Genomic DNA, 25,533 nt, shown 5'->3' with positions numbered 1-25,533 from the left:
ATAATTGTCTCTAAAGCATGTGAATTTTCCTGTGGAGATCTGGCACAAAAACGAACGAGGAATAAATAAATAAATTAATTAATAAAGAGAACCTATTACAAGTCTTTGGAAAGCTTAAAATGGCAAATTAGCCCTATGGACAACTGTAAGAATCTTGGGAACTTTGAGGAGCTCACTGAACACACCATTTAATCATAACTGGAAACAGCTTCCTGAGTGCTTTTATCTCCACTCTTAACAAGATGTTGAATGCTATCCCAAGCAGATGTACTTCTCTGGGCAGCTCAAGTCTCTGGGTATTCACGCTTTTGTTCACACACTCAGGATACTAAAGCACACTAACAATAAAATGGTTGCTTAATTGCTGCTCTCATATTGCTGGGATTTCTATTAAGTTGCTTTGTATACAAAAGAAAAGAAGACAAGATTTATGGCCTTTGGGGCAGTATTCAGACTACTTTCTTTGAACTTTCTATGTTTTACATAAAACCATATGAATGGCCTTCTAGTGCAACAGTTAATAACTTTCTGCTGCAGCGTTTAAATTTTCCTGTTGGTCCCAGACTGCCCAAAGTGCACACAGTCAACTTGTATACCTACAAGATGTGTATATAAATCTGTGATAAAGACTACATATTTTTACCAATACACCTAATGAATAAAATTTAGCTTTAATATCCTTCTTATTACTCATTCATTTGGTATTCATTGTTTTAACACTGACCATAATGATATCTATTAGGTTTTACAATGGATGTCATTTATCCTTCCATAAGAATTTTATCATAATTCAGCATAGACAGTAATACTCATTATGATGGATCTTTTTTCATTAACAATGTGGATTTGTGTCCACATTATCCAATATAATATCTGCTGTATTCAAGCATTAATTAGCATCCACTTATTTTAAAGTGGCAGTCACTACCTGCCTAGAGCACAATAAATCCTGCTTTGTAATAGAAGCTTAAATTCACCATATTCTTCAGGCAAAGTGAACGCATTTCGGTAAATAACTAGTGCTTTCAGTGCTTTATGAAATGCTGCAGCAGTAACATCGATGCTTCAGTGATTATGAAACCTGAGCACACTAGAAAACAGCCCACTTCTACCAGGAAAGATATTCTGGAACTCATTTTCAAAGACATGGTTGACTTTAGTCACTATACACTTTTTTCTACTGGATCTTCCCTAAACCCCTGAGCATCACAAAACAACCTCAGGTACTAAATAGAGAAACTGATAGATGGCTTTTCAGATCTCTGAAGATTTTGGCATTTGAATATGAAACTGTACTTGTTCAGTAAAAGTGTCAGAAGGACTATATTAGGTCAGATCAAAATCCTCTCTTTCAAGCATAAGAAAAACAACAGAACATAGTTATGTGTTTGTTCTGCATATCTTTTATGCAGAAATCTGTTTAAATGGACATAAAAATGAAATATGCAAAATACAGGAAATCTACACAACAATTTAAATAAGTTTTCCTTTGTTAAAAGCATTAGGAATCTTTGGAAGAAAACAGAAAAGTACTTTTTTATACATGTTCTAGAAATTTTTACTTTTAGATACATCCGTGGAACAATGAGATTCACTTGTAGTAGCACATTTCATATATCTGTAGAAAAACCATTTTCTAAATGGAACCTGCAGCATTTAGCCACCCAAAATACTGAAAGACAGCTTGAAAGGACTATGATGTAAAAAACTTGAGAGAGGAAAGCAAAATGTTTTGAAATACAAAATATGTGATCAGAACAAAGTTAATATGCTATACAGCACATCTACAGACAAGAATAATCTTATTTCTCAAAATCAAATATAGAAAACAGTTCATACTATAGGAAAGAAGGTAGACAAAGAAGCTAAATAATGATTTATGGGAGAAGTAGCTAAGGCTAAGTTTTTAATATTTGCCTAGAGCAATACTCTCAATGGCCATGAGCCAAGTTTACAAACAGTAGTCTTAAAGTATATGAGAACCAGTCAAAATATTAATAAACAAATATAACTTTAGGGGAAAACTGCTGATTTCATTAATTTAGATAAAGTATATGAACTTCATCAGATTTTTTGAATATTTAAAAAAAAATTTGGAAATGTTTTTCTTAAGTAATTTTATTTTTATCTGCAGCTTTCATAAAACCATTAGATTTGCAACTCTGTGATTTGTATTGGCAAGTACGTTTTATCACATTTTAATAAAGGTTTCAGTTTGATGAGACCGCCACTAAACAGTGGATGTAGTGCTATTTAATTTGGAAGGGACAGTCAGGAGATACACTGAGTCTTGGAGAGCTCTTCTGACTCTCTCAGATCTTTTGGCTACTATTTATTTCCTTGAATTTTGCAGGCAGAGGAATGTTTTATTTCATGAAGTTCTGGGAAGGCATGGTGATGATTTACTGATAACGTCATCTACTTGATGGTTGGAATGGTTGGAATAATAGATTTTGAGTTGCTGTATTTGTTACCAAATGTTAAAACTTTTCTACTACCACTAGTCTGTCTTCAGCAACAAAGGAAGAGAAGAAATATGAGTGACAGATCCTCAAAGGTACACTGCAGAAGCTCAGAAAATCTTCATTAATGCCAGACAGGCTCAGGTTTGATTTGGCAATGTCACTGGCCAAAATATGAAACAAAGTATCTCACTGCAATTTTTCTAATAGAAAATTTGAAAATGTTTGGTAGAAAAAATCCAAGTGAGTTTTTTTAATGAGGAATTCTCAGCTAGCTTTAATATAAAAGTTTGAAGTTTGCTGAAGTTTGACTTGATTGGCCTTGTATTAGAAAGTTTCTAAGTGTCTTTAATCCCATGTGGCTAGTTTTATTCTCTTGCATGCTTTGTGTCATACATTCATATTTTTGTTGGATAGACCAAACAATATATAAAGCTATTTGTATTCAAATATATATATGTATTATATATTTGACATTAAAAAAAAAGACACAGGAAAATGACAAAACTGGATTTTTGTCTGTCTACCTGAACTGTACTAACATGCCATCTATGAAAGAGAGGAATCATTTACTGGATTGCACATGACATCACATGAACTTCAGCAATAAAAATGTGGAAAGATCTTTCTCAAAAGGACTTTTCATCACTGTAGACTAAACAGAATTAACTCAAAAATTTAAATAATAAGACACAGCTGACCAAACAACATAACTATTTATTTGATTAGCTGTAAAGGCATATGTTGTTACAAATGTACTTTGTACATTTAAAAAAGCAGTTTCAGTCCACCAGTTTTATTCATTTAGACCACCTAGGTTTAATAAGTTAGGAAATCTTATTTCCATAGCTAATGACAATTGGATAATGATCTACTCATTTTGTTCTTCGTTTTACTTTTCTGTTCTTCATCTCTTTTAACTTGGTAAACATTTAAAATGACTAGATATATGTATAGCTCCGTACTGTTTCATTTTATTTAAAACATGTAAGAATAAGAAGTACCTCTATAATATAACTTTGAACACTTTTACTTTGAAAATCCGATCTGAAAAGAAAAATAATAAATGTAAATTAAATACTGTAGTATGGCTTTCTGGAGCATGGAAGATAGAATACTAATACAAAACTATGTACTATTCACAGTATTAACATGCATTAATATTGGTGCAAACATGCTTTCCAATTCATGGCAAAGCAAACTTAGAACAAACTGAAGTTTTGCCATATTAGATGTGCATTTAAATATGCACTGCAATAAGACATGGCTTTTCAGGACACTGCAGGAGACTTTCTGATGTAAATCATACAGTATGTTAGGGAGGCACGCATATAGATAGGATTGCTGTGCTGACTGAATAGCTGTGTAGCTTAAAGCCTTCATTCAAGGGAGGACTCACTCCAGGCCACAATTTCAGAGCAGAGTGTAGCTATCCTGTGGATAACTGAAATATAGTATAGAAATCTATAAAAGAATTTATTTTGGGCAATTTAATTAAAAAAATTGAGTCATAACCAAAATCTCATTTCAGGATGTTAAACTGAAGGTATGTACCACTGGCACTGTTATTTTTAATTAATAAAATACACTGAAGTCCTTAACTATAAAACAATCAAACAAAAAATAAATAAATAAAGGAAAACTGATACAGGAAAAGTAGTTAAAACAACTGTCTTCATTGTGGAAAAATTTCCTGTGCCCAAAAAGAGTTAAACCAAACAAAAAAACGGTCCATAAGTGTTCTAAATATTTCATGATACTTGATACTTAAAGGTTTCAAAACCTTATAATAAATTCATGAAAAGTATCGATAGTGTTACAGTTCCTCTACCTTGCTTATTATTCTGAGAAAATTACTTCTGGAAAATAAATTGATAGGACTGAGAGGGCTAAACAAATAAAACAAACACTCCAATTAGAAAAAAGTATTCTCCTGTATTACAATACAGAGTGCCTCTGAGACTGAAAAGGCATGTAGATACCAATCAGAAATTCATCCAGCCATCTCAGGAGACAGGATAGGTACTGCACATATTGTGAGAAATTTAAGGTACTTCTAGCAAAATATGGAATGTTCAGACAGGTCCATTAAAACAAACAAACAAACAAAGCAACTTCACCAAAAATAACTGTAAATATATTCATTTGGGTAAAACAATCATCTGTGTCTACTCATGCATGCTATCTGCTCTCGTTGCTGACGCTCCTGTCAATCTGAAGTTGAGAGGTAATGGCCCTGTGATTCAGGGAAACTGCTGAAGTGTGTACTCAGGCTTCAGTTTGAGAGATGGGTTCATTTATCATCATAATAAGCTATTACCATTGATAGGTCACAACTCATTGAAGAGACAGTCAGTCTAATTGGCTCAATTCAGTTAGCTGTGGATGTGCCTCAAGGAGATGAGTGGTGCTTTGCAGGTAATATTCAATCACCCAACAAACCACTTGTTTAATAATTTATCACAGTTCAGATTGGGGTTCTAGCACGATTATCCCTTCAATATGCCAAATACCTGATCTTAACCCTTTTGTCTCTTGAGTCCAGGAAGACAAAGGCAAATTCATTCTGTAGTTAAGGCAACCCTCTCTTCTGGAAAGTTACTGAATTTCCACGGAGGTTTGTTTTCAAAATAAATTTATTGTTGTTAGCTAGAGTCTGGTTTTGGAAAATAAAATCTTTGTCCTCATCATTCTCTTTTGCTAAAGATCGGTTTACAGTACATAAGCCTAATAGGAGCGTAAAGGAATGGAGCTCCTTTTGCTTTCTAGAGATTTAATGATGCAGTATGGTTCCACTCAGGAATCTTCAGCAGTCAGGTAACGGTAGGATAGATGAGACAGATGGAATTGTGTACATAAGACCCAGGACCTACATGATTTAAAGGATGCTTCATACTCTGTTCAGATACTAGATCAAACCAAGAGTGACTTACAATATTAAAATATTTAGAATAACGAATCTACGAAAAAACAAGTCAAAACTAAAACGATAATTCAACCTTATGATCACTATCGTGCTACATTCTTGTCAGTTCTGGTTCCCATTTGATTTTTCAATTTTTGTAAGCATATTGCAACCATACTGAAATCTTCTTTTGTTGAATGCTTTCAGGTTCTATTTCTACCATCAGTTCCAATGGTGGTGTGGCGGTTAGCCCGGACAACAGCCAAACATTCACCCTACCTCTTGCTCACTCCCTTTTCCCCTGTTATGGGGAGAAAATGGAAGGTGAAAAGGCTCATGGATCAAGGCAAATACAGTTTAACAGGAAAAGCAAAAGCTGCACATGAAAGCAAAGCAAAAAAAAAAAAAAAGGGATTTATTCACTACTTCCCTTTGCCAGGCAGATTCCTGGAAAGCAGGGCCACAGCACATGTAATAGTTATTAGAGAAGACAAACGCCGTAGTCAAAATCATGACTCCTTCCTCCTTTTCCTAATGTTTTCCTGCTGAGCACAACATGATATGGTTAGGGAATAACCCTTTGGCCATTTTGGGTCAGCTGTCTTGGCTGTGTCTTCTCTCAATCTCTTTCCCACTCCCAGCCTACTGTCTTGGAGATTGGAGAGAAAGCCTTGATGCTGTGTAAGCTCTGGTCAGCAAGAGCCAAAAGACTGGTGTTTCATCAACACTGCTTTAGGCACAAATGCAAGCACAGCACCATACAGGCTGCTATGAAGAAAGCTAACTCCAACCCAGACAGACCCAGTACAGATGTAAAAATCAGATGTTAATATCAAGCTATCTGAAGAGTTGTATAGTCTGCCCTTCTCTGTTGTTTTAGTATTAAGCTGTAACATACAAAAATTAGTATTTTGATACTTAATTTTTAGTTGATTAAGTGGAAATTTGGTGAGTATGGAATATCACTCTCTGAAAATTAGAGTTTATAAGAGACTTGCAGCATACTGGGCCTACCACTCACCAATCATTTATGAATTTATGAAGTCAAGAATATACAGAATTTACAAAATCACTCATTTTTTTATTATAACTAGTTGAGGAACTGGTTATTTCTTCCTATAAACACATGCAGAATAAAAGGAAAAGCAGCTTTTTGTTGTACACTTTGATGTCAGTTTCAGTTTCCTTTTTCTAATGACATCTTAATTGAATTTGTACCATTTTCAACTGCTGATAAACCACTCTCCTTTCTTCTACACCCTGGATTAGTAATGGTGTTTTGTGTTTTAAAAACAAGTGACTCTTGCCTTTAATTACTCTCAGTCAAATTTGAAAAGATACAATAGAACAATATTTTGTTCTACAAGTATACAACTTTTTTTTTTGCTAAGTGTAATGGATGTAAAATGCCATTAACAAATTTAGTTAGTTGAATTAGATCTATCAGACCTATAAACTGATTAAAATATCACAAGATGCTACATACAGTGAGATAAATATAAGTGTCACATAAATTCACGTCTTAATTGCATCTATACACAGGTGAGTAGGCTCTTGGATTTGAGCAACTATGCTACACTGGATTGCTCCTAAAAGTCCTAAATGACACAAGGCAAAATTAATCAAATATAGGCACCAAAACTATTGGCTTGAAAATAGATGAGATAAAGCTGTGCTAATTACTATATGTAAAATAGAAATAATGAAACTTACCTATCTTTTGGAGATTCTATATGTGAAGAAGATTCTGAGATTGTCAGATACAAGACTACTGAGCATGACAGACTTTATAAACTATATAGCACAGACTGAAAGTAATATGAATAGTTTATATAAATGTTTGTTTCTCTGAAGTAGCAGCAGAAAATCTCAGTACTTTTGCCCTTCTACCTCCTGCCTTGTAAAGGTGGAAAAAAGTAGAACACCACAAAATTACAAAAATAAAGCTCAGCAGTATCATGAAGTTTTACTAATGATTGGTAAACTCAACAATTTCAATTACATTCTCTTTCAAGTTTTAATTTTTACCCTGTGTGTCATATATATAGAGAATGACCTTTCAGTAGCTCTTATGTATAGCCTTTTGCTGATGGACTTAGATCCCTTCATCACACTCCTGTGCAACTCAGTATCAGCTGGATTTCTGGACTATAAATTCTGATTAATATAACCAGTTGAGCTGAGCAAAACTCCATTAAACTACTTACTTCCAGGTAACCTTTGGTCAGCAAATAACTTCAAATATATTTTTACAAAGCAAAACCTTATTTGCTGAAGATGTTTTTCGCATGTAAATGCATACAAGAGGAATGTATGCAGAAGTACAAAGAGGTACAAAGATTACTGTATATCCTCCCTTTCTATAAAATTCAGTTGTCCTTTGCAGTCTTCAGTAACAACTATTCAATTTAGCTACCTCTAGCTTAGGAGAAGCATGTTGAACCATTGTCACCATGTTTCTTTGTGTGTTGATTAGCACTCGCTACAAATCACCACACATTAGTTCTTTTGAAGTCACAGACTTTTTCTTCTGCTTTGTTAGATCCATCAGTATTTTAGTATTTGGGATCAGAGATAAGAAGAGTAAGACTTTTCAATCTAGCAAGCAATTTACTGTCTTCTCTATTTCCTAATGCCCCTCAGTATTCTTTCTCTAGTGTTTACATCCTTTCTTTTGTGAAACTATTTTATTTCTTGCTTGTTTCTCCATTTTTCAACTGCCACTATTGATTAAAACCCTTGCCTTCAAGGCAGACTTGGGCAAGCAGGTAATGCAAAGGACACTTGAGATTTATGAAATAATTTCACCAACAATAAATTTTCTCTTTTCTCTACAGTAGTATAAGATGATTTTAGCACAAAGAAATTAAATGTATCATGGGATACCTGAAATACTGCAGTCAATGGACTCAGCCAGCCAGATTCAGAGTTCCAGGGTCCTGTTCCAACTCACTTCAAAGGCACAAAGAGGCTGTAATAGTCTACTAGGCATCCTTAGTTTTTATTGCAATCACAATAATAGCTGTATTTGAACTGTCCCAAGGGGCTATCCAAACACCATTAGAAAGAATTAAGGAGAAACAAAGTTTGCAAAATTTACTTATGTCTTGGTGGGTTGGTGTTGTTTTTGGTGTGTCATGGGTAGCTGAACACCAATTAAAATAGTCCTGATATTGTTTAACTTTGTACTGGGAATCAGACAAATTCTGGCTAGCTATGACAGAATGTATAGATGTACCGTTATCTCATTTCTTGTTGCCATGCCGAGAGAATATTTCAGCACAGCTGAAGAATCTAAACAAAACTACTTAGTACAAATTAAGTAAACGTAAAGGAAGAATCAGTCATCTGTGGCTGAGACCTTTAAAATGTTTTGCTCTTCACTTGTATTCCTATTATGTTTGTCTCATCCTTCAGTATCTGAATTTGGCTTTTATCTCACTTTTCAGAAGCTATAGTGAAGTAAGTGCTAATAAACTAAGCAGCACACTTGGAGTAAGTTGAAGATCCCTTCATACCATTGGCTGAATCTGATTACCATGGTGACAATTTCAGTCAAGGCAATTTAGATTGTAATGTAAAATAAAATGCATATTTATATTAGGTTATGATTGTTAGAAAAATAAAATATATCAATAAACTAAATAAGCTTTTTCTTTCTTTTTTTCTTTTCTAGAAAAAATGCATTCAAATGTGAAAGCCAAAAGATATTAATTTAGCTTTTTTTACAAGAGCTATTTTTCTTTAGGTTCAAATGAATCATCTTAATTTTTTTGCCGTGTGTTGGCTGAGGACACAACTTAAAGTCTGAGGACCTGCAGCAAATGTGAATAACTTCAGTGATGTTACACCAAATAGAGATTTTTGGAATATTATGTGCTGCTGCTATCTATCCATATTTTTTCACACATATGGATAACATGCATATAACAACTATTTCACTTTGCTCAAACTTAAAAGATGTTAAGAATCAATAAATGACTGCATAAAATTGTTTTTTTATAAGTCATTCATGACACAGTCACATTCCCTACTCCATCCCCTCCTTACTTTCCCCAGATTAGATGTTGTTACACAGTCAAATCTGGGGCCGAAACTCATTTCTGCGCAGAGGGTATAAATTAGACAACTTCATCATGAAGTGCTGGACTTCCATCACTGTGGAAAAATCCCTCAGACAATCAGCAGCTCCTTCAAGCACTGACATTATATTACAAAATGACAGACTTGGGCTTGGGCAACCCATCTACACTAGCTAACCAAACCTTCTACCTGAGGGCTTAAATTCTCCATGTAATGATGTGAAAGAAAGAAATGTCTTTTAAAGGCACACAATGGGAGAACACACCAGACAACTTAAATTTCACTACCTCAATTTCCTGACAATAAAAGTCATATAGATATATACTCAAAAAATAATTTAAAAAAAATAAAGTTAAAAATAAAATAATAAAATCAGTGCTGGCTCAGCTTAAGACACAGCTGTCTGTTGAAATTATGTGGGCTAGGTCAGTCATGTTTTTCCTGAGAGGCAAATGAATTTAAAACCAAAATGATGGTAGAAAAAAGTAGCTTCCACCAAGAATTTATTTTGCATCTTATCCACTTACACTGAAAGGTGTTAAGTTAGATTTTTCACCTTTTTGGAGCAGGCAGTAGGAGAAAGAAAAAGATTTGGGGACCTACCTAACTCAATCATGTCCTATGAACTACAAAGTCTTGATATCTAAAACCATGACAATACTAGATGAAGCTTTTTTGGTTTAGATACATTAATAATTTAGGACAATTGATTCTGGCATTTCTGTTCCAGCTGATTACTGTATTATTTATGCTTCTTTATGTTTTGGGTTTCAACTCCTTCCTCCCCCCCCCGGGAGCTCTAGACTGCAATTTTCTTTGCATTATTCTGCTTTTTGCACCAGAATTGCCTAAGAAATGAAAACAAATGGAAGGAAACAAACATAAAAGCCACAAGGACCTGGTTTATGGTTATTTTATAATTCAATATTTAATTCTATGAGGTATTCTGGGCAGCCTGCAATATATAATATGTTACAAAAAAAAAAATGCTGCTCACTCCATTCCAGTCTTTAGCTTTCCACAGCAAAGTACTTTTTAAAGGCTGATAGATTTTTGAAATTTGTACATATTGGCTACAGGCTTATTACAGTGTCTTCATTTCTGGAATCAGACATTGACTTTTGTAAGTCAGCAAACAGGTTACACAGCTAATTATGAAAGAAACAGCAACAACAAAAAAAACAACAGGCAAAATAAATGATGTGGCAGGGTTAAATGGAACAAATCCCCTTACTGTTCTCCATGCCCAGACTACACAAAACTTTCAGCTGCTGTCTGGGTTTTCACTAGAGGTCAGAGAAGGAACAATATATTCACCATATGGCTGCTTAAAAGAATATGGATTTGACAAACACAATGTTTTAGAATTTTTCCACGATAACAGACTTTCAAGCTTCAATCTTCTTTTGCTTTGACTTTCAGTATACTGTGATTTAATGAAGGACCAAATTAAGTTAACTTTATTCACACTGAATGGGATCATGCTGTATAATTAGTCCATATGACTCCTGTAAAATTATATTTGATGCAAGAAACTGCTCAATCTTGGTAGGACCTGCAAATGGTGTTTTGGAGCAGAGATGTTTTACAGCTTCTATCATGTTGTTTGCAATCTGAGCATTGGCAGCAGCTGCTCAAAACACAGACAGAGATGTTAGAGTATGCATTATCTATGTCCTTCCTGTATGGCTACTGGGTGTTCAGATTTAATGTTCAGAGACCTGGATTCTAGGACGTCTTCTGCCTAAAGGCTGAACTAACCTCTACCTGCTGTCTGAGAGCACTGCCCTAACCACCTAAAAAGAGGCAGGGTATATTCTCCACCTTCATGGTTAAAGTTGGGCCTTAGATAAGAAAGTAACATATTTGCAGCTGCAGGCAGGAAACAAAGCAGAGAGACTTCCTCTAACCAAAGATGGATGCCTCCCTATGGAATCTCAAGTGCTCTCAGCTATCCCTCATGTTTCGGGGGGCAGGGGACAGCAAGGGGCGTTATATGTTCAGATATGATCCATATTGTGCTTTATGGTGGCTACTCGTAGGTGGCTTCTCAGCATAGAAATTATCAAATTGTTTTTGCAGAGATATCAAAGGAAATGAGGCAGAGCATATACATACTGCAAGACTTCTGAAACATCATGGATGCCTAGCCCTTCAATACTGACTTTAAAGAAACAGGTGCTTCAAATCACCCTGCTGAGTTTAGTACTTCATTTTTCATTAATTTTATACTCTCAGTGCTCTGATCAAACAGCATCAGACTCTAGCTTGTAACACTTTCAGACCAATTTATAGAAATATTTTAGCATGGACACAAATTTAATACACACTTACAGGTTCGTTGTCAAAACAAATTAAGAAACTTCTGACAAAAACAATTCATTTTTTCAAATACCTAACAATTTAATGAGAGATGATAGAATTTTTCAGTAACTAGAAGCTTGAATGGACCACAAATTCTCCTGATTGCTCTAATCCTTAGTTCAGTAGGGTAAGATAAGGTAGGCAAGAAGATAAACTACTTTTTGATACCTACTAAAACCTTGATACTAGACATTTTAAATCTGTTCTCCCAAATTATCCACCAATTTCTAGAAACAAAATTCCTCCAGATTACTCTCAAACTGCATTCTGCATCAAAAACAGTTTTCAAGTTCTCAGTTCAAACAGATATTATATAGTCAGATGTAAAATAGCTGGCTTAAAAAAAAAAAAGTATCTGTATTTGTCCAAAAAAGTTTAAGCTTTTTTAGTGGCATGTATGTTTAGAAGAGTGAAAGGATACAGTGATGTTAAAATAATTTGCTTATTCTCCCTTTGACATAAACAAGAATACTGTATCATCTATAGCCTCCTGTTATTTATAATCTTTCCTTAGAGACACAGTCAAAGACCAGTATCACATAGTCTAATGTCATCCAGATTTAGAAACACAAAAAAAGAAAGCTGAAGGTTGCACATTAAGGAGCATCCCACTTATAACACTTTTTTTTTTTTTTTTTTTTTTTTTTTTTTATCCAGAAGAAGCATTTGGAGATGGATGTAAAACAAGCAGATAGCACACATATGGCAATCAACATTGTGGAGGCTTAAGCACAACATGCCAACTTTATATTAAAAGAAATCTTTTAAATAAGGTTTTTCAGCTATATTTAAAAACTGGGAAATGCAGGATGGTTACTACCTTTTGTAACTCAATTCTATTTTGGGAATACTACTTAAAAATAGTAATATTAACAATAAAAATGAAACAATTTTCTGTGACACAAGGCTTATGAATTACAATAGAAGTTTACATCTTTATGTAAGATTTCCTAAATTATTCTCCAATTTTCCTAAGACAAAAAAAAAAAATTCTTACGATGATTGCCTGCTCTGAGATACCAATTATTATACTACCACACAGCTAGCAATCAGTCTGAGGAAAGGGTGTTTTTATCCAGTTTCAGCTGTTTGGTTTTATTTGGTTTCAGCTGTTCAGAGAAATATTTTATTGAGTTTACAAATAAGGACTTGCAATATTCCATCCCCATAGCATAAATCATATGGGCTAAGCATGTCATTATGACTATAATTTACATGATGCAACATGACAGTTAAGATGTACTGTGGTAATTTGTGAGTGCTTTCAGTATTACTGTAGTATCAAAAATTTATATAGCTCAGTTATTAAGGCAAATTGTTTCATTCATACAGAGATGTCTGACAGTAACCACAAAGGACCTCCAAATTACACTGAAAAAATATCTTCCACATTCAAATGATTTGTGCACATTCTTATTATTATTTTGCTCTCTGAACAGAAGCAGGATGAAATTCTGTCTGTAAAAGTATCAATTCATATCACAGGGTAAGTTCACCAGGTATGGAAAACTGTAGAAAAAACTCTCCCTTGTCCAACTAAATGAGCCTGGCTATCTTTAACAATTTATAGCCATGAACAGGATGCCCAATTCTTTGGAATAATGCTATTTAGTTTCCACATGCTCACTTACCTTCTGTCATGTTGATTTTCAGCCAGCAGGAAGAAAATAAATAAATAAGAAGTTGACAAGCTCTAAGAGACCACAGTGGAAAATATGCTCATGCGTTAGGGTTAGCATTTCAGATAACATTTTATCATAATTGGGATTATGGAAAATGGAAAGCTGTTTAGCTTTCTTAATGTTTAGGACTCGTTCAGTCCTCAGTTTTACACTCTGGCCAAAAAACAAAAAAAAGAGAGAGAGAGAGAGAGAGAGAGAGGTTTGCCTGAAGGTATGATCTATGATAGACGTCTTAATGGTGAAAAGCCCAGAAGGCAGACCACAAAGGCACCCAAGACTTTAGAAAGCAAATATTTGCCTTAAACCTGCAAGGCATGAATATGTGTGTATGTGCACACATACACACGTGTAGACTTGGATAATTATATGCATTTGAACTGGCATAGAGCTCACAACAGCATTTTCCAAGTTCTAGGGCAGACAGCTCCCCACACAAGCTTCTTGCCAAACATTAAAGTTTTGTAACACACCCCCACAACATCTGATACACAACTTGCATCTATGAAAAGCAGATGAGGGAATGGGTTTTCAAAGCTGAGGACAAGGTGGGAAGAGAACAGGACAAGCTGAACTGCACACCAGCTAATTCATTCAAAAAACAATGCTGCAGACTATGCAGACTACTCTAATACCTGACAGCAGAAGCCAAAAAAGGGCTCAAGGTCAAAGATACTTAGTTAATTTTCTCTGCATATATTTTTTGCCTCACAAGGACACTCCATATGCCTCATTCCTTTCTACTTGCACTTTTGCTGGTCAAATAGCTATCCAACTTAATCTTCCATCAATTCCCTTCAAAGCCTTACTTCTTTTCTCTCTCAGTAAATCAAATTAGCATTTAGGCAAGCACCATCTGCACTTACTTTGTTGCCCAAATAAGAACTGGGTGCACTCCAGTAATATGTCTGTGGCAGTACTTTACGTGCAGCCACGTTGCTGATGCTGAGCTGCTGACGTCCACCACTATTCTTTTGTTTGGGAGTAACTCTGATGAGACCCGGTAAGCCAGCTAGATACCAGCCATTCATGTCTTCTATCTATGATGACAGAAAATAAAACAAAACAAAACACATTACAGTCAGAATCAAGACATCAGTCATTTCAATAGTCAAAACCTCTCATTCTTCCATTTTTAAAAAATTGACTGTGTTTTATATGATTAATAGCAGTTCAAAAGCTAAGGAAATATAAGGGTAATAACAATAAAAAATTACCTTATTGTTTGCAATTGGGAGTTATAACTCCCGAGCAGTTTGTCTGAAGTATGTATTGTATGCAAGTATTTGCTTTCACTGTTTTGCATCATCCAGAGAGAGGAAGAAATTCTATCTTACAATCTTATGCATAATTCCTCCAAACATTGTACAAGTTTACAATAAATAATATCAGTCACAGAAGATGAGCTGACAAATGGATGCACATTTTCTGATTGTAGTAGACTATTTAATTCATAATAATTTTTTATTATAAAGCCTTAAAACTTTCAAGTTTAAATATACACTTTTTTAGAAAGCCAAAACAAAGCTGAAAGCACCAGAACTTGAGTTTTTGAATCAGCAGTGAAGTGCGTACTGTTCATACGAGAATGGCTTCCGGAGCCTGGATACAACCAGAACAATAAAATAGCTCAGCTGTGGGCTGGAATTTTTTCCAGATGCTGGCATGTAAATGAGCACACCAGGCACATGATTTTACTCAGATTTCCAGCATACAATGCCGCTGAGACCAGGAGCTACCAGACCTGGAACATATTTCCCAAACTAGATCTGCAGACGTGAATATGTAGCATACAACCATTACAGTAGAAGCAGTGTCTAAGCTTTGAGAACTAATATAAAGTTTACAGTACATTTGCATGCTAGAGACATTTTTCTACAGTATAAATAAGAACAGTAGGTTCTTCTCACTTCCACATATTTTCCTAGGGATGCAGCAAAAGAAGTTCACTGAAAATGCCCCCAGTAAGGCATCCCTTCTCCTTATGTAAGCTGTTTGTTGTACATCTAATGTTTCAAAATTCTTAATTATTTCAGGTCTAGAAATCTAATAATGACCTGTAAAAGTGGTCGCCCTATGTATATATCGCATTTAACTAAGTACTGATTATGTTTGCATACGCCTGGACTGTGTTTATGCACATGGCTTCATTTGTGACATTTATAACTTATTTTGAAATTTTCACTATTCAACTGCACTTCTTCCAGAATTTTTTCACAATGAAGCAAATATAATTTATAAGCCTTTTCTTTTCGATAAATGACAAGATGTATGGGGCACAAAAAAACCACACATGATTTTATAGTAAGATGCACTCTGTTGACAATGGACAGTGAGAATATACAAAAACACAAAACCAATGGCATATACTGATATGGTAGGATTTTTCTTACACTTCTGTAGGTGAAGTGAGAGTCTGTGCAGACATTTGTTTTCCCAGAGCAGAAACATTCCTCACAGCCTTTGGGATTATTTTGCTGCAGATTGAAGAAACCTGGTTTGCAACGATCACAGTTTTCTCCTTCAACATGTTCCTGAAAATGCATGTTAGATTATATTACTTACTTTAGTTGTCACAGATGAGAACCTGAGATAAGCAGCTTTATACTCTTTTTTGCTTTGATGCAGGACTAAAAAGACATTTATAGGAAACACTGTTCTTATTTGTAAATATTAGAACTATATCCTTTATACAACAAGTTACTACACCTGCACATAAATAACAGAACACAGAATTTGGACACCGTAAGGTTTTTAATTCTTCTTCTGCATGAATACATGCACTTGATTTCAGGGAATAATAAAGTTTATCTCTTGCATGCTTAAGGGAGTGAAAAGGGAAGGAAGTATGGGACACATGCCAACCTCAGTTTGTACATATGGCTGATAAAATCAGCATTCACAATCGACACAAACTACAGGTACACAGTATTAGTTGTAGAAGTCATTCAACATATCTGTTTTTCAGTGGTCTATTGCTTAGAGCTGAATCCAGGCTAAATCCAAGTGTGAAAAGGGCTGCATTTTCTCTTTCCATAACCACATATGTTTGCCAGCCAAACAGCCAGATCTGCAAACTCTTCCATGTGGAAAGCAGGCACTAAACGTACATGAAATATATTCTAAACTTAGCATTTAGTAATTACATTTTTTCTTAGAAAGCTAACATGAAGAAAGTCCTGCTACCTTGCCCAATTAATCAGTTTGTCCTATACATGAAGATAAAGCTAGCTAGAAGTATGTTGCAAAAGGTTCGTGCCATGGCATGTGCTTAGAAATTCAATATATATATACATATATATCTTTTTTTTCCCAAGAAAGGCCAGAAAACTCTTTCCTTTTCAAAAGTGTTATATACAGTTTATCTAATCCTGGAAATAGTGCTCTACAGTATGCACACAGGACAAAACTATGGGCTCCAAGTCAACAGAGAACGAAAACATTATGAAAATTCTGCCCACGCTGTGTAGTCTAAGCTTGCTTGAAATATACTGCTCAGAAATAAGTTCATCAAAAGCCATTTGATAGCCTTCTGGCTAGGATGTAGCGAAGATGGAGAAGATAAGGCAAAGCTATGGGGAGAAAGATGGATTAAGAAGGTCAATAATGGGGAAAGGGTAAAGACAAAGAAGGAGATCAAACAAAAATATAAATAGGTTTTCACCACTACTTACACATTAAAAACACATATAACAAAATATCTTTGCTCTCTCTATCACTGTATTGTTTCTATTCTTCCTTTCAATAACATCGTATACAGTCTGTTCAACAAACCAAAAATCTTTTTAGTACAACTCAAGGCCGTCAGTAAGTAACTTTTACCTTTGACACCTCATTAATTTCAATGATGGTATTTTTTACATTTTCACCAACAATCTTAGGGTTAATGCATATTATTGTCATAGGTATGATAAAATCACCCAGCTATTCATGCTTCGTTTGAAAAGTAACCGTGGGATAAAATCTGGGAGCTTGCAGGCATACAAATGCTCTTACACAATTCTAGAAACAACAACCAAGAACTCTGGTCCTAAAAGTTTCAGACCTTGCTGAAGTGCTTGGTGTGTATACATTGGGAAGGTGAAAATAAATAAATAAATAAATAAATAAATAAATAAATAAATAAATAAAAGAAGAGAGAGAGCTGAAAAGCAAGAGTTTTTGTTTAAATGAAAATCTGTCCTACTCTGCAGTCACAAGCAGAGTAGGGCAGCTTTTCAGTGCTTAAAACCTGCATAATTCTTTTGAGTAGATAACAAATTTGCTGAATAATAGACACATAAAACTCTAAATTGGAAAAGATATCTAACCTACCCTTCAGCCAAAGAAGCAATCTTTCTACAGACTAATTTGTTTCTTAATAATTTGTTCAGTCCAGTTTTAAACTAACAGAAATGAGACTTTGACCATATACCTTCAGGAAGCTTTCCGCCTCAATCAGTGTAAAACAGGCATTTCTACCTGTGCCTCACCTTTTTAGACTTCAGTTTCCTGTGGCTAATGTGGCAAAGATAACAACCTCGTGACCACTTGGTAACATTTTGATACTCATCCTAAGAACTTTTTCAGCAGTCAATTTCCTCAACAAGAAAACTATCTTTAATAAATTTCAGAGCTCATTGTATGTAATTGAAAGACATGATTAAAAGAAGGGAAGCATTTTTCCTCAGACCTGCTCTTAACTTGTCCAGACATCCCACTTTATTCTTCTTATGGAGCATAGCTAATCTGGTGATTTCAGGGTCCCTTTGATCGTAATCTGCTTTGATTTGAATTTGAAGATTGCTAGTGAAAATAAATGGGTATGTATCAGTACCTCAGCTATCTGCAGTGGGTATCATTTTCCCCCCATATGCACTTAAAAAGGGGTTAGAGGAATGGAAAGGAGACAAAGGATGACCAGGAAGGAGGTCACCAGAAGCGTGGACTCCCTGGGATAGGAACAGTATCTCTATTCCCTGTTTGTTTGGTATTACAAAAATAATGTCATAATAGTAAGAACCATTCAGCAGTAGTTATCTTGTATTTAGCATATGACATCTTCACCAGTCTTTCAAGTCAGAATATAATAAACTCTGATCTTATAGACTTGATAGCCAAGAAATTAGAACTCTGATATGGCTAGATTTTATTTTTGACAGAAAGCATGTGACTGTTACATAAAGTGAGGGTAAGGGTAATTCTCTGATTAGATTTCAGTGCTGTTCAGCTGTCACACCAGAGCTTAATGAGTGTATGCAGCATGAGCTGAAAGAGTGAAGTATTTCTTGTACATTTTTGTACTTAGGGACATAATGTAAGTATTTTTAAATTCACATTTCTGTCTAATTCTGTTACCTAAAAGCTGGAAGGAAGCTCCCACAAGTATGACACACAAAAACTGACCCACTGCACAGTAAATTGTCCTTTGGGCATATGTGTGCTGACTTACTAAAGAATGACTTACAGACCACCATTTCTAAAGCATTACTTGTATCACAGTATTTTGTAAGAAGTAGATGCACGTGTTTTTAGAAGTGTTTTCTTTTGATATAATATCAATATATAATTTGCTGGAGGTGAGTAAAGGAACACAGAGAAAACCACTCTTAAACCTTCTTTCCATAAATTAAGAAAATCATTGTATAGAAAGGATGATTTAAAAAACAAACAAATAAAACCTAAATATTCTAGAGATTTCTAAGCAACCATTCCAAGGCAAGAAAGAATGCCCTCAGTATGGAACTTAGCAAGAAGAGAGGATTAAATCCCTAATGACAACACTTAAAATGCAACTTTTTTGTTGTCTTAGTACACCATCAGTTCAATGGATTTTCTTTTTTGAGGTCATATTACAGATAAGCTTTGGAGCCCACAATACTTTAAACGTACCATTTCCGAGTAGTGAGGAGCGAGAGTTGAAAACAATTCACAAGCTTCTTAAGTGTCCCTTTCTTGCAGATTATATGACAGGCAGCATGCTACTAGATACCTATTTTAATTACAGAGAGTACTAAGAGTACACAGGACAATCTAAGACTTCACAGGACCAAGAACAAGTGTTCTATGGGAAGTGACTGCCACAGACATTAACATAGCTAGGTAGGATAGTGGAACACCACTGTATGATAGAACACCAGTGATTGCAGTCTTTCAGTATCATTAATATTTTCTTATAGCTCAGAAGAATTAAACATCCATACCTTACAGATGCAGAGACCTACACAAGGGTCAACATTCATACTGCCTTTCAGTGAGCAGTTGCAGGGCTGGCAGTCAGGATATCCTACATAACCCAAGGCACATCTATCGCAGTGTTCTCCTGCAAAGCCGATCTTGCAGTGACAGAAACCAGGCAACATATCTACAGGAAGAGGGAAAATGCATGAGACACATTTAATTTATCATTATTGTTATCAAATATATGTGTTAGAGTGCTCAAAGCAACATCTTCCATAGGTGTAACATAAAGGCGTTGACACTGGATCAACCATATATTTACTTAACTCATTATCCTGTCTGAGAGCAGCCAGAATAAAGCAAATAAGAACAGAAAACGTGAATAGTTATTTGAATTCTGAGCTTCCAGAAATCTGAATATTAGAGATCTTTTAAGCTGAAACTTATCCCTAAACTCTTGCATCTAATAATCCCTGAAAAAACTTCTATTAAATTGCCTAATTGACATTGAATATGTTTTTACTTCCAGAATCCATAAAGCTCTCTAGCAGTAACTTGTGCATTTAGCCATGTGTAGTGTGAAATAAAACACTGATGTATGCTAAATCTATATTTATTGCCCTTTAAATGTCATATAATAGAAAACAGCACGTAACCATTCCCTACTCATTCTCCATGTAATCTGTGATTTCAACGTATCTTTACCATATCCCACATGACAATTTTATGCCAAAAACTGCTAAGCCTATATAATATCTCTTTGCAAAGAAACTGCTTTGTATAGCTGAAAATCCCTATTGTCCTTCCCTGCACCATTTCCAGTTCTAATAAATTATTTAAGGAAAAGGCAGGATATAGTGTGGACTTATGAATCATATGGCAATTTTTTCAGTTTTGTTTTTAAAACATCAGTTGTTTCCTAAGGCTGTGTTGAGCTCCTACTACTGCTAAGTCAGCACTGAGCTGATACATCCAGGGCACAGTCCAAGGTAATTGTTAAGAGCTGTTTTGCAACTGCTAATGCCTAATTCAGAAATCACTACAATCAATGTATAAGTAGAACTATTTTTTTTCTCTGTTCTGGTTTTCATTTAATTGCTACAGAATTTTATCAGTTATTTTATTGCCCATCCACTGACTATCTTGAGATCTTTCTGAACATTTTGCAGTTCTTTCATTTTTCTGTGCTAAAAGATTTTGTACTTGCAAACTTTGTCACCTTCCTACTCGTCCCTTTTCCAGGTTAAATATGAATATTCTCAGCACTTCATATTGATCATCACTGTGAAAATGGTCCATTTATTTTCTTAACCAAGTACTCATCCATGACAGAACCTTTCTTCCTCATTCTATTACACCTTCTATCACAGTCTTTGGTGAAGGTCTTTGTGAAAACTTTTTGAACATCAAAATCCAGTATTAATCAAAATAGACTTAGGTCCCATGTTTATTGACTCCTTCAAACAGAGTAATAAGGCACACTGTCTTCTACAAAAAAAAAAAAAAAAAAAAAACAAAAAACCTGCTCTGGAGTTTAGCCCATTTTAGCCACAGGTCATTAATCATATAAATCCTTTATTTTAGTTCTACTGATTTGTTTGATACAGAAACCAGACCTCTGAATTTTAGTTTCCTGGAACCCTCCACCTTTCTTTTAGTAACTAGATAAACAGTTCATATTTATATAATATTAACTTGGATTTTAGAAAGTACTATAAACTATATATAATGCTTCAGCAACTTCATTTTTAATTATGCCCTGAAGCCATGGATAAATATCATATATGCCTAATGAATTTTTATTATTATTCATTTATCAGCTTGCTCTAAAACTGACACTTCTGAGAGACATTTCTTCCAACTTGTCCCCATGAACAAAGATGCTCAAGTGGGAAGTTTCCTGAGCTCTTCTATTCACTGATACAAAGAATTTGTCTGTCCTTTTCTTTCTTGAGATCTCCAGTTATAAATTGATTATACCTTAATCATATTTAACTACTACTGAATTTCAGTGTCTAGCAGTCTTTTAGATTCCAATTTATCTGAAGTACTTCTTAGCAACATTTAAGCATTTAGCAAATTATTCCTAATATTTTAACGTGTGACTAAGTGCATGACCTTACAGAATTTGTCACAATTTATGTCCTTTACTATTATCCCCTGTTGGATAATTTTTATTTTATTTTTGTTCAGGGAGATTCTTTTTAGCATTTAAATAGATATATATTTTTTCTAGCTTAGTTATGTCGCTTGAACCATTTAGAATTAGAAGAATGCATCTTCTCTGAGTGTCTAATAGGCAGGCTTGCCAGGCTAAGGCTAAGGCTAAGAATCTTTGGATTGTTTATTTTGATTTTCTTTCTAAAAGATTACTTGTTTTAATTAATTTGTTCTTTAGGGAGGCCTTTTCATTCTTCCCAGAATGTTGAATTTGAAGGCTCTTCAAGAACCAAGTTTTAAAACTCATGCATAAATACAGAGTTGCTTCTCTTTTTATAGTTTCTCTAACTAGATTTTTGAAGAAGCAGTCACCTATAGGAGTTTAAAATTATATTATTTGTTAATCTGTACAGTGATAAAATTCAGTCTGTCTTCTCTGACATTGTCACCTCTTTGATCTCCTGTAGTGCATCATATTAACTGTCACCTTCTTGATCTATACTAATTATATATGGAACTTCAGTACATGAAGTCTTTGTGTTATTTACTATCACTAAACCATGTGCTCCATGGGTTTTGATGCCTATGGCCCAGCTGCTTTCCAAATTTCTGAGTGACCCTCTCATCTAGCCACTTTTTTTTCAGTGCCCCATCAAGAACCTTCCTTTCTTCTCTTTTCTTTCTCTGCAACTGGGGGTGAGACCAGGATTGGAAACTCCACTGTCACCAGCCCCCTTTCTTATGCAGTATGTACCATAGTTGATATCCGTCTATTAAGAGACTTCACATGCCGCAACAGAGAGAGAGAGGAAACTGTGGAGACTACTAGCAATCATATATTCTTCTAGCTCTTATGTGACATGCTAAGTCCATATTTCTTATTTGGCTCAGTGCCTTCTTTAATTTACAACACTATCACGCTGGCAGGATCTAGGCTCTCATTTCTACGTAGCATGAAAATTCCTGTCAGTGTCTCCCTGTTTATCTTTTACCAAGCCTCTGTAGTGCTCATTATGTCGACAGGGTAATTACATTCTGATTTAGGGCAGGTGTTTCAGGTCTTTCTTTTGTGGTTGTTATTGTAAAGAACTAACATTTCAGTAGAAGTACATCTTATGCTTTAGGTCTATTTCTTCATAGGTCTTGTTTGAATAGGGTTTTATTTGTTGAAGCTGTTTTTCTCTGTTTTCTACTGGAATATTATCATTTTCTGTCCTATCTTTGAGTGTACAGAGGCTTTAAAAGTTCATCCTAGAGGATGAGTCATCTTGAAATACGAGCTTTATCAATCAGTTTCCTCACAGCCTACCACTCTATACAAAAATAAATTCATGCAAAAGCATGCATCAGTTCCTTGAAAAAACTTGCAATCCAAAGTCTGGCCTTGGCATTCTCAGTCCTGTTCCACAGCGTACACACTCCAGAAATAATCTCATGGAATTCAGTGGGACTGCTTGCTAAGCAAAGCACTATGGAGGCTGAATAAAGATCAAAATGTCTGAACCTTGTTTATCTTACAATGTCTGAGAAAGTTTTTCAGCAAAAATAAAGACCAGTCATTGGGATTATATTATACATAAAGAGGTAGCAGGGAAAAACTTCCGTGCATGATAGCATCTAAATTATGAAAATCTGCAAGTTTCCAAACTTCACAGATCTTACAGGTACTTAAAAGACAATTAAAATAGCTATTTGTTAAAATACAGCCACTACATCTTAAAACAAGAGTATTGATTTACTGAGAAAGTCTAATTACTGGAGTCTAGAGTAGTTCAGAATGTATAGACTCCATCTTCACTTTTGAGTGGACAACTGCAAGTGATCACAGTGTCAGCAGTGGTCAGTTTTACCTATTATTATGATGGACTGAACATGGGTGGACAAGTTTGTTTTAAAATTCAGTGCATTCTTGCCTGTCAGGTACAAAACCCGGCAATGTTTTCATCAGTTTATTTTATCAATACCATAATTTATAAACATACTGTTGACTCATTGTTTCTGGCTCTAACATTCTTCCACATTACTCATGAAAATACCGTATAACGTTGCTATGAAAGAACATTTGAAAAGCATTCTTCGGGACTCAAAACCAAAAATATACAATACAATTTAGAATAATAATCTTTCATTTTAGAATGATTGGTAAAATATGTGAGGACAAAGTTATATTAAGCTAAGCAAAATGGAAATTATAGATGCTTAAAATATAGAAATATTTCTTTTTCTCCAGAAACAATGCTTGGTCAAGTATAAAGTGATTCCTTTATGCCCTTCTCTTATCTACCCAAACCTGATGATGACTACAGATGTAGCCTTATAAATCCTCTCGTTGCACTTCATCTATATATGGTACTAGTTACAAAGCTCCATTTTAATTGTTATGTACCTATAGTATTGAAACACATAGAGAATGTGCAGCTTTCATCTTTATTTTCATTGATAACTGTTCACAGCAACTTTATATCCCTGATGATTACCATATTTCCATTTTAGTTTAGGCATTTTAATGTTCCAGACTGGGTTGCTTACCAAACTTCTAAGAAATATATTTCCATCTTACACCAAGCAAACAATTTCTCCTTAAACAACCAGCCAGCAAACTCTGAGATGTATTCAGTCAGCCCAGTGTATATTCATTCTGGTTCATAGGTGAATAGATAGATTTCCTCAGACAGATTATGCTTTCCAGCCTTTCTTTTATAAAGGCTCCCTGGTGCTTCAAACCCAACTGTGGCTGAGGGTGAGGAGTATACAGAGTAAAAAGAATTCTATCAGGGTATTGCGCATAAATTTGTTAGTATTAGAGAATACTCTAATGTGCTTAAAAGCAACAGGCCTCTAACCATCTTTAGCCAAATCAACTGAGCGTCAGGAAGATCAGAAGAACTTTGTTACAGTCAGGATTGAAAAAAGACAAGAGTTTTAATTTTGTGGGGGAAAAAAAAAAAAACACAAAAAAACCCCCACTGATACTCGAGATTGGAAAAACTGCTGAGATACAAAACTTGTTTGAATGCCTGGAACTAGACGACCAGGACTGGCTGCTTGCTAATAAAGGTGAAAGGAGGAAAATTAGAGGGAGAGAATCAAATTCTGGATACATTACCTTCAAGATGATGGCATGAAACATCCCTTGATTTATTAGAAAGACACAGTTAACTATCTTTAGATTAGATGGTGAAAACAGTAGAGAAAAAGCTAGAAAGGAAAGAAGGGGTCCAAACAGGAGCTTGATTCCCTTCCTAGAGACATCTAGGAATAGGAAGAGGCAAGAGAAGAATTTGCCAGCAACAAGACCAGAGGATTGAAAAGGCAGAAAGAGATACATGAAATAAGGAGTTAAAGTAGAGTACCACAAAATTCTGGGTAAGATGTGCTGAATGTAATAAATTTGCATGGATCTTGCTTGGAATTTGGTAGTACCACCCATCAGCAAGCCAGTCAGATTTAGAAAGTGTAAGCAGATGTACAAAGAAACTATAAGGGGGTTTAGATCTGTTCATTGCTCAGAGGCCAGAATAAGACATTATGAAAGCTCCTAATGACACTGTTACTGACAACCAAACAAGATGGAAAAGCATCATTATCTTTTTGCTTCCCTGTTCTCATTAAATGACAGGCTGAATGCCTGTCTATTAACTGTTTTTCAGCTGTCAGGCCCCTGCAGAATGACCCTTACAGTGGTCAGGACTGAAGGTGTGAAAAGAAAGGCTGTAGCGGT

General features: G+C 35.0%; 1 protein-coding gene across 4 annotated transcripts in view; it reads right to left on the bottom strand.

Moving 5' to 3' along the window:
• The window catches only part of LAMA2 (laminin subunit alpha 2), a 379,619-nt gene that overhangs the window by 202,612 nt on the left and 151,474 nt on the right, over positions 1 to 25,533 (bottom strand). For all 4 annotated transcript variants that reach the window (XM_083831898.1, XM_083831897.1, XM_083831896.1 and 1 more), the window contains exons 10-12: positions 19,676 to 19,836; positions 15,887 to 16,027; positions 14,360 to 14,533 (exon numbers count right to left, since the gene is read on the bottom strand). In XM_083831898.1, coding sequence (XP_083688024.1) covers positions 14,360 to 14,533; positions 15,887 to 16,027; positions 19,676 to 19,836 — 476 coding nt within the window. The remainder of the gene's footprint in view (positions 1 to 14,359; positions 14,534 to 15,886; positions 16,028 to 19,675; positions 19,837 to 25,533) is intronic.

The sequence above is a fragment of the Anser anser genome (genome assembly GCF_964211835.1).
Source record: "Anser anser genome assembly, chromosome: 3".
Lineage (NCBI taxonomy): Eukaryota > Metazoa > Chordata > Aves > Anseriformes > Anatidae > Anser > Anser anser.
This window is presented reverse-complemented; position numbering and strand designations above follow the sequence as displayed.